Source organism: Xiphias gladius, chromosome 21, assembly GCF_016859285.1.
Source record: "Xiphias gladius isolate SHS-SW01 ecotype Sanya breed wild chromosome 21, ASM1685928v1, whole genome shotgun sequence".
Taxonomy (NCBI): Eukaryota; Metazoa; Chordata; class Actinopteri; order Istiophoriformes; family Xiphiidae; genus Xiphias; species Xiphias gladius.
This window is the reverse complement of record NC_053420.1, coordinates 12,885,705-12,896,610: the sequence shown is the minus strand read 5'-3', so window position 1 is coordinate 12,896,610 and position 10,906 is coordinate 12,885,705. Positions and strand designations below refer to the sequence as shown.

The following is a 10,906-nucleotide window of genomic DNA, read 5'->3' as shown; positions in this document are numbered from 1 at the left end:
GACCCCGTCCACATTTCCGCTTTCAAACAAAAAGTCTGCAGTTTTCTATATAACATTGGGCCTCATGCAAAAACGACTCTTACAAACAGATTTGTTATTGTCATGTATGAATAATTTAAAAGTACTAAGTTGGATTTATAACCAACTACAGGCCTGAGGAGGACCTGTAGTTGATCAAAACATCACTAATAAAACTAAAAGGAACTCTAAGTCCAGTGTGGGGGTACTCCTGCAGGCAATTGTAGTGATTTTTTTTTTTTCTTAATCCAGCCCCAATCCTTCTGAGGTTTTCTAGATATGCACACGACTACTCTAACTTGTCATATTCACCACTGTTTTCTCTTAAATACAAACAAACTCATCTGTCTTGTGAGTCTGCCTGTCTCCACAGGCGGAAAAACACCTGTATGACTTATAACTCTTCATGTATTTAAAGTATAAATGTGTTCCTGACTTTACTTTAATGCTTGACAACAGGACTTTTTTTGTAAAGCTTTTACTGGCAAGAGCGTTTTGGGTAGAAGAATTCGCTCTCCAACAGCTGCCTCAGCGTCTTAATGCTGCTCACTTGTGAGCCAAACATTCCCTGTTCCACCTGGCACTGAAAATCACCTGGAGCCTAATAGTGTTCTCTCTAATGGTATTCTCTAAATCGACCGCCTCACTTTTAAAAGTCAGAAACCACTGACCTTAGCAAGATGTTTTTTGGCATTTAACTTCATATCTGCGATGACAGTGTAGAAAACAATAGTAATAGCCTACTTCTCTTTTATGTTTTGGGTCGCCTCAGCACTGCTGACTGCCATGTTTTGGTCTGCTGATTTCCGACAGCGTGAAGTTCTTCTTTTTTTAATCATGGTGACATTTTTGTGAATGAAACTTGCCTACAACTGGAGCAGGACAGGTAGCCTTATATGGTAATTTTTGGGTGTCGAGTATGCTAATGATCAAAACTTCTGACAGTGTATCTACTCATGAACAGATAACATTCATCGGGTTGACAAGTGATTCATGACATGTTTGTGCACATAGGAGGGTTTTCTGAATCCAACTTGAAGCGCTTGTACAAAAAATATCTCATGTAAAAAAATAGGGGGTTTAGGATAAAAATATGAAAATGTTCTTGCATGAGCCCCAGTGTACCTACAGTTATTGCCATAAGCCCACATGCTGCAGTGTCGTTCCACCCATAAGATGAAACCTACATCAAAAAGACAATTATTGCAGCAGAGGGGAATTTTAACGTGTTTTTGGCTTTTTTTTCTTGAAAGCACTGCAGGATTCTCTCATTCGTTTTCCTACAACACTTTTCAAACCATAGTTAACACACTGTTTAAGTGCTACTAATGTGGCGGGGTCTCAGAAAGCTCCCTGACCACATGCTGTGTGCCGCTGTGTTCAGCAGCAACAGCAGTTAAAAAAACAGTCCTCATCATTTGTCTTCCAACCTGGTAAAGCAACATCCAACCCGTGGTTACATCTACTGTTAAAGAGCATACAGTACCATAGCATGCTCAGGTATAAAAAATAATATGGATCTGTTTACTCTATTTTATATATTATAAATATATATATATATATATATATATATATATGTACACACATATATATATATATACATACATATATACACACATACACATACATATACATATATATGTATACATATATGTGTATATATATATATATATATATATATATATATACATATATAAATTATATAGATATATAACTATACGTATCAATTTGTGTTTAATATATCTTTCATATAATATACCCAAGGCTTAAGGGTGAATCAATTCAGACAAAATTTTCTTTGATGACATGGGTGATCCCTTGGCAGAAATATCTTCCTTTCCATTTTGTCCAACGCAGTTAAGGGACATGAAGCTATTAGGTTGCTAACTGCAGTTTGTAGCTGAGGCCAGTCCCAGTCCACAACACTGTAATTCCAACACAAAGACCAAGTTGCGATCACAGTCCCTTGTCCTAGAGTCCCCTTTTGGCATCTGTCTGGGTCCTAAAAGGAACCTTATATAGGCCAACAAATCAAGCAAGTTCCTCTTGGGCATAAAGAAGTTTGCAATGCAGTTAATACAAGAGTGTTGAGGCATTCTTTGCCTGAGGCTGATAAAATAAGCAGCTCAAACAGTTGCTCAGAAATAACACTACCTTAGTTTCCCCAGCGCCAAGCCTAACCTCTCATTCAAGTCTCTGCCTCCAAGTACAAAGTCTGAGCTGTTAGAAACCAGTTTCGCAAAACATACTAGTAAAACAAAATGTTGTGACAAAATAATCGAGGAAGTTAATTGTTTAGTTTCTAACTGAAATGAAATGAATGGCTAAAATAATCAAAACAACTTAGGCAACTGGATGAACAGTCATATGGGGAAGGAAGTAGGAACTGTAAACTTTCATTTGAAAACAGTTGGCCAACTTCAAATCTACTGTACTATCTTCACCCTAACCCAACCACATTTCAAATGACAATTCTTGACCCTGTGCCTAGTCTTACCGACTGTCTTTCTTAGCCTCTAACCCAACCTTGAACCTCTTCCTTTGCCCAGGGCCCAGTTCCTGCTCCCTCCCCACTGCACAGTGCAGCTGTCGGGACTCGTCGCGGCCTGGGACTGGCTTCTCCTCTCTCCCCTCCTCTTCTCTGAATGTCTCTTTATCTGCCTGCTTCCAGCACTGACTCCAAGTGCCAACAAGTCCATGGCTACACCACTGTGCAAACTGCATTAGGTCATTACAAACCTAAAAGAAAAATGAAACTTAAAAAAAAAGAAGAAAAAGACAACTAGGAATATCACAACAACGTTCCTTTGTAGGCGTTGCCAAACCCATTCCCCTTCTTTAGTTTTACAATCTCTTAAGCCATTATTGGATTGGATTACTTTGTTTTTGGACAGAGATAAGATTTCTATGTGTATATATTTATATAAGGTATAGATTTGTGCGTAAATGTACACAAAAATATACAAAAATGCATATAGACATACTGAATTTGTTAAGGACTGCCCATACATTTTCTGCTATGTACGTTAACATACATACAGTACATACAGTACAAACATACATACTTTGTTTATGTGTGTGTGTGTGTGCATGTGTATATGTTAATTCCTTGGTTTTTAAAAACTCTACATTTAGTAGAGCGAGATCTCCTACGAGTAAATCCCAGATTCTCCACTTGGCACCAGTCAGCGCAGCTCGAGAGCCGAGACAGAAAGACAGAGAGGATGCTGTCGTCTCTCAAATCGAGCGCTGTAGATTTTTCCGTGTTCCTATCTTTGTATGAAGCTGTCTGTCCTGCTGCGACCTTCGCTCAGTTTCTCAGGCAGTTTATTCTCCTCCTCTCCTCTTTGTTGCAAGACAAGTTGATCGGAGCTCTTCCTCCAAATTAAGTCAACTCTGAGGAGGGCACCGGCGTAAACCCGTCTGTCAGTTCCCCGTTCTGGTTTAAAAGAACTCCCCTTCCCCTATAACGTGGCATCTGTGACCTCCACTGTCCCTTCAACGCTGCTCCGTGGCCAGGCTCTCAGACAATGAGCCTCAGGAGGCTAAAACATTCATTAAATCTGGTTGCTTAAAGCTAGCTCCAGTGCAGCCGTTTGTTTAACATGGTAAAAACACCACCTTGACCCCTCCCCAAAAAAGGGGAAAGCCCCCCTCTTCTGATTTTCATGTGGACTCCAGCGTGTCCAGTTGAAACACATTGTGATTGGTCGGAGTGGTGAAGAAGAGCTGGTCGTGCGTCGGGGAGGATGAGTGGTTGTCGCAGGGGCTGTTGAGGCCAAGCGTCCGCTCAAAGTCCAGGAGCTGGCCCATGAAGTTGAAGTTGGGCGAAATGTTTGACTTTTTCCGCTTGACGAAGTCGTAGGCGTCGTTGAGCGACAGGTTGAGCTTCTGCATCAGGTAGGCCACCGTGACGGTCACCGAGCGGCTGATCCCGGCCAGGCAGTGGACCAGGATGCCGCACTTTTTGGAGCGTGCCTCGTCTAAGGAGGAGAGGGAGGGACAGAGGAGGAGAAGATGAAAATAGAAGAGAGGAAAGCATGAGAGAGAAGATTAGACTACTGTTAAAACCCCAGTTTCATGCATCATATACCTAAGCCTTCAAATTATTAATGAGCCAGAGGATTTTCTGATCTAAAACTTTATTGACAGCATGAGTTCTTCCTAATTGGCATTTTCATCCATATTAATATGGGAACGTAGTATAACCGCTTGATTTAAAGTACAGTTCATTTGAAGACTAATTTAAAACCAGACTGAAAATCAGTGATTCGCTGCCCTGATTGAAATCTCAAGCCTATTTTCAGACGGGGGGTTAAGCTACTCTTTAATATAAGTATAATGATTTGATTCATTTAATGTGCGGTTCTGAAATCAATCACAATATCTTCCAAATATCAATATAAGTCACAAGATGGCAAATATGTAAAATCGTCCAAGCAATGAACTGTATTCTGCTGTTATTCATCACACAGAACCAAACTGGTCAAATGTGTAAACCAAAAAGGTACATGTAACTTAAAACAGTAACGTTTTTTAATGAAAGACTAGTTAAGAATCATTAATTTAAGCAACAGAAATCTCTAGAATGATATCATCATCATTTGTAGTCAATTCATCAATGAGTCAACCGTTTGATTGATTGATTGTTTCACTGATTTATTGTTTTGAGCAACTTTTCAAGCATGAATTGCCAAATATTTGCTGGTTCCAGCTTCTCGAATTTGATTATTTTAAGCATTTCTCCATTTTATTCCATTGTAAATTGGATATCTTTTGGTTTTGGACTATTGGTCAGACGAAACAAAACAACTGAAGATTCCTACTTGGGCTCTGGGAAACTAGGATGGATACTGTTTTCTGTTTTTTTCTGATATTTTGTAGACCAAACCATTAATTAAGAGAAAATCATCTGTATATTAATTTTTATTTAAAACATTTGTTAGCTGCAGCCAGACATAGACGTGTGTAAAGTCAAAACCATTACCCAATTGACAAAAATTTTATCAGCATATATTTGATAGGTGACTCAACATTTTAAATAATTTTTCAAACAAAAATCACAAATATTTGCTGCTTTTCAAATGTATGGATTTGTTGCTTTTCTTTGCTTATACTAAATACTTATATGATAGTATGGTAGATTTCTTTGGATTTTGGACAAAATAAGCAATTTAAAGATGTCACCTTTGGCTCTGGGGAACTGTGATCAACGGTTTTCAGTATTTTCTGACATTTTACAGATGAATCAGTGGTGAAAACAATTTAGTTAGTTGTAGTTTAAGTCACTGGATCTTGATAAAATTCTACAGAAAGTCAATGATGAATGATACTGAATTATCGCCCAGTCCTAATTCAACATGATTTATTGTTTAACACAAGCATGCTTCAACTCAAAATATGAAAAAAAAAAGAAAATTTGATCTTTCTTTCAAAAAAAAAAATCATATTACATCTATAATCCAGGGTAACCTTTCTCAATGACAGCAGAAAGTCGTGTTTCATTCTGCTTTCTAGCTCTAGGTCTTTAGAAAAACCTGAATTAAAAAAAAAAAATCTTGCAATCTTGCATTATTAACAGCCACATCCATCCGCCTTCTATCAGTCTCGAGCCCTTGCACTTGCATCACTACAGGCCATTAGAGCGACAGTTAAGTGCTTCTTTCCCTTTGTTCTTCCCTCTCTCTCTTTTTCATCCTCTCCTTCATCTCTCTCTCTCTCTCTGTGTCTCCTCACTCTCTCTAGCTGCATCTCTTGTTGTAGGATTGGGGTCAGTTGGGTCACGAGCTCAGGCTGCCAAGCGGATGCCAAATCAAATTTATATGTGATGTGTTCTCACTTTCTACAATCAAAAGGGGCCAAAAATCTTCATCAGGAGGCTCAAAAACCAGCGATTCAAGGCTCAGAAGTCGAATGAGTAACCAGCAGTTCATCTGCATTGAACTGATCTTCAGCTTGTGCAGCATTACGTCATGTTACTTGTGCTTTAAATACATAACAATGCAAGATCCTAACATTTGTCAGGCTGTTAAAACACCAGAATATATCAAATCCCTCACTCTCTACATTCTGGAATACATTAAAAACATGCTCAAACAATAATTTCAGATATTTAAGGAATCCACGGTTTACAACAGTGTAGCTGAAGGACACATCTGGGTCCCCTTTTAAGCCCGAGCTTCTCTCCTTTACCCATAATTACCCTGCTGTTACCAAAAAGATCTGATGTAACTCCCGCACATTAAAGCCAGCCAGACAGCGCCATTTAACAACAGCATGACCCAAATCTACCGTGACCTCTGGCTCTGGCATATGTCACACTTCTTCCCACCTAAGCAGAAACATTACTCCAAAAAAAAAAAAGTAAAAAAAAAAAAAAGTCAGGGGTCTGGATAATCTAAGACAAACGTGAAGGCTTTGGCACTGACTCATCAAAGAGGGAATTCACTCATTCTCAAGAAGTAAAGTCAGAAGGAATGAATGGAAATACTGAAACTGGGACGAGATAATGCAGAAAACCTGAGAGCAGCTTTAACGGGGATGAAATTCATGTGGTTTCAGTGTGACCTCATTCTCAAAGAATCCATTTCCATGTTTTATTCAAGACTCTGCTTTATATATTTTTTTTTATATTTTAAATTCTCATTTTATCAGTGATAGTAGAATAAAGGCAGCTGACAGTCCAAGCTTGGCTTAGCAAAGCATTAAATTCTGACTAAAACTATTCCCCCAAAACTGTTTATATGTGAAAAAGACAGTTTTTTTTCTTGATTTATGATTGAAATCTTGGATAAAGTGAAGCCAAAGTGAAGAATGGAGAGTAGACATAACTAGTGCTGAAACGATCGGTCAATTAATCGATTGGCTGATCGACAGAAAATTAATGGGCAACTATTTTGATCATTGTTTAAGTATTTTTTAAGCAAACGTTGCTAGAATTCACGGGTTTGTACTTTCTTCGTACTCCTGACAGAAAATTGAATATATTTAGGTGTTGGACTGCCTATTTTAGTTGGACGAAATTGGCAATTTTAAAACATGATCATGTCCTTTGTGAATCAAGAAAATAATCAACAGATTACTTGATAACGAAAAAAATCATTAGTTGCTACTCTGCAGTCACAGCTATTTTGATAATCAATTAAACATTTAAATCATTTATCAAGCAAAAAACTTGATAACATTCACAAATCTCAGCTTCTGATATGTGAAGATTTACTGCTATTCTTAATTTACTTAATTATAAGTTCGATATCTTTGGGTTTTGGACTGTTGGTCATGATTTATAAGCTATTTTAAGAGATAAGCTTCGGCTTTGGCAAAATGTTACCCACCTTTTTCTCTATTTTCTGGTGTTTTATTGACTCAAGAGTCTTGAGATGATTAACAGATGAGTAAAACAGGAAAAAAAAAAACAGACTTATGCTAAGCAAAATTATGCTGATTTTTTTAAGACTTCCTATACACTTTGCTTTTGTCTTATAAATGACTGAATAATTTTCCTCTCATAAGAAAACTGTCAGCAGATTAGTCGATAATTAAAATACTCCTGTCACCAAAAGGATCTGGTGTAATCCCTGATGTATCTCTAAACATAAGATTAACTTGAACACCCTCCACCTTTACTCACCAATGAATGAAATGGCCTCAGGGAAAAACTGTGAGAGGTTCTGGCTCCAGTGATCGGAGATCGGTATCTGTTTGTACTTGAAGTCGCCTTCGTGCTCGAACATGTTGGGCAGGTTGGGCGTCACATTGAGGATGTACTTGATATTGTACTTGCTGAGCACATCCAGGTTGGTGGAGTCTTTGGCACAGCCCAGGTAAAGGTACGGCAGGATCTGGACGGGGAACGCTGGCTGGGTGTTGGGGAGGGGGCTGCCCTCCGACTCTGTGGCGCTGCCTGGCTCGCGGTCAGATTCCCCGTCAGAGCAGTCGGAGCTGATGCGAAGTCCTCCCAGACCCAGGACAGAGGCTGGTGGGGAGCTGCTGGGACAGGAGCAGTCCAAATTGGTCTCACAGTGCTCGGGGTACTCTGACTGGAACTTGTTGAAGCCCCCTGGAGGACGAGGAAAAGACCAGCAAAGGTCAATATTTGGATAACGTAAAGAAAATAATTTCATTGCGTGGTGTAAAAAAGTGTACATAAATGTCCAAAGGCAGGTTACTGTTTGTGTGTATGTATGTATGTGTGTGTGTCAGTGTGTGTGTGTGTGTGTGTGTGTGTGTGTGTGTGTGTGTGTGTGTGTGTGTGTGTGTGTGCGTATGTGTGTGTGTGTGTGTGTGTGCAGTGGCAAAATGTGCAATTCAACATCTACAAAATGGCAGCTGGATGCCAAGTCTGCATGGTACAAGAGGTGGATCATGAACCTGAACAACAAGAAATTAACCCTTTGGATTTTTCAACCACAATGAATCAATGAGAAAGAAAAGAACAAAAAACTGAGACGATTAAAACATATTCTAGAAAAGGACAATAATGGTTTGTGTTTTCAAGTAGAAAAAACCTAATAAACACACATTTTACCACAAATAATTATTTTCCTAATGACATGATATGCTATACAGTAGATAGATGTAGTGGAGGCCAAATGAAATCAGTTTAAATACCTGTTTTATTCACACTAGAGTTTACTCACACGAATCACATTATATCATAAGTAGTGTTCAACCTGCAACTGATATCATGATATGGGTTTAAAATTGGAAAAAAAAAAAAGATTTTTGTGAAAATGCCGTTACTGTATTCATGCCATCTTTTTTTTTTTTTTTTTTTTTTTTAAGTGCCACTACATCACACACACTGATGTGACAGATAATATGAGATCAACCTGCGTCATTATGAATAAGCAAACAGGCTGGACAGATGTGCTCCATTGAGAAAAGCTGAGCCCCGGGGGAGAGTCGGCAGCACAGCGGGACAGCCAGCGCTGCTGCAACGCCGCTCCGCTCACCGGACCTTTTTTTTTGTGAATGGCAGCTCGGATTGTGACACCGACGAGACATTTCTATGACTGTTCTCTAAACCAAACACACAGATACCCTCGAATAACTACCACGCGCTGTGCGTGGCTTTATGCCTCTGTAACGGCGACACCTTGTTCTGTTCGTGCCGGAGGATCATTCAGAGTGTGTCGTCGTCTGCTCGTTTCCCTGTTCATTCATGAAAAAAAAAAAAAAAAAAAAAACCGCTTGTCTTTTCCTGAAGGAACACACAACATGGCGGGGCCATTTTTTTTTTTTTGCAGCATTTAATTGAAAACACGTTTGACCCAGCTCTTACAGAGCGAGACGCAGGGCAGTGGCGTCGGGGTCCCTGTGATACTAACTGACGCTATTCCGACGAAGACAGAGCTGAAAATGAAGCCATTTCCATCCTCCGCTCCGTCCGGCATCAAAGTTCATTACCACTTCACGCAAGCCGATGTGTCTCAGTGTGTCTCTTACAATAACTGTGATACAACAATATGCTCTGTTATTACAAACCAAGGTGTCGCCGCCTCGTTATGATGCGTGAATATTGAATCGCAGACAAACTTTGGTCTGTGGACGGACGCCAACAGCTGGATTTATTTGAAGTGGCGCCGCGCTGTGACACTTAAACACTTTCATAATCTCTGAGAACATTATTTTATTTTACTTTTTTAATTGAGACGTGTGTCTGGTCATATATATTCTATCAGAACCATGCTTCTGTTAAGGCAGGCCACCGGGAAATAAAATCCAGTCAATGTATCCATTAATTTCATGATCCGGGACCAGAACTGTATCATCGTTTTAGCTTTACTTGTTCACGGCGTGGTGAGAGGGGGACACCATCAGATCGACCACGTATAGATTCTCCAACTGGGACAGTCTCAGTTCATCAGAGTGAAATGAAACCATTGGTTTTGCTGCTGGAGTCCGGTTTGAAAGCAAAGAGTCGATGAGTTTGGTGTTGTTTTTTTTATGAATTAAAGGAACTAAAACACACGACCAGACCCCTCAGATCTAAAACAGAATAGAGTCTAATCTCACCCTCCAGATAGAAAGCCTTGCACCCGTCGTCCCGCAGCTTCTGCAGGAGCAGCCCCAGCACGGAGCTCCCCAGTCCGGACTCCTGCCGCTCCGAGGTCGCCTCGTCGTACAGAACCACCACGTCCGTCTTGCATCGCTTGACAAATTTCTCCTTGTCCTCGTTGTTGGGAATGATGGAGCGGATGGGGAGGTTGCCCTTCTTCAGCCTCCGGAGCATGAGGCCCGGGATGGCCAGGTTGATGGCCGACTCGATGTGCGAGGACTCGTACAGCTCATGGGGTCTGCAGTCCAGCAGCAGCAGAGAGCTGGCCCCGGACTCCAGCTCCTCCTGCAGCCACTCCACGCTCTTACTCGACATCATCATCATAGTCACGATCACAGAGCCTCTCCGCAGATGAATAATTCTCATCAGGGAAACGTTAATCCGCCTGTCCCCTGGCGTGACATGAAAAGCAACACACAACGCAACGGAGGACGGGAAGAAAAAATCACGGCGCTAAACTTCCCTTCCCGCGGCCGCCGCCACCATCACCGCCACCGCCGCCGCCGCCGCCGCTCCTGCTGCTGCCGCCGCCGCCGCCGCTGCTGCTGCTGCTGCTGCTGCTTCCCGCGGGCGCGCACACACACACACACACGCACCCAACACACACTTCCACACGCATCCAACGCGCACGCAGCGATGCCCCTCTGGTTGGAGCAGGAAACTTGAACATGCAGAGGTTTCTTTCCCTCCTTCCTTCAGTCCGACAGGAGAAGTGGAGCTTTCATTCCAGTCCATCGACGTCCATTCGGCGAGCCCGCTCCGACTTTGAGGCGTCCGCAGCCCAGCGAAACCGGCCCAAGGAAGCCCCGCTAGTGGCCCGGGATGACT

At 41.2% G+C, this 10,906-nt stretch overlaps 1 protein-coding gene across 1 annotated transcript; it reads right to left on the bottom strand.

The window, feature by feature from the left end:
• Positions 1-1,745: 1,745 nt before the first annotated feature.
• Positions 1,746-10,624, bottom strand: dusp7 (dual specificity phosphatase 7). Its single transcript, XM_040116401.1, has 3 exons — positions 10,036-10,624; positions 7,649-8,077; positions 1,746-4,001 (listed from the first exon to the last, which is right to left on the bottom strand). Exons 1-3 carry the CDS (start codon positions 10,442-10,444, stop codon positions 3,685-3,687), a joined length of 1,155 nt encoding a protein of 384 aa, XP_039972335.1. The 5' UTR covers positions 10,445-10,624; the 3' UTR covers positions 1,746-3,684.
• Between the last annotated feature and the right edge of the window lie 282 nt (positions 10,625-10,906).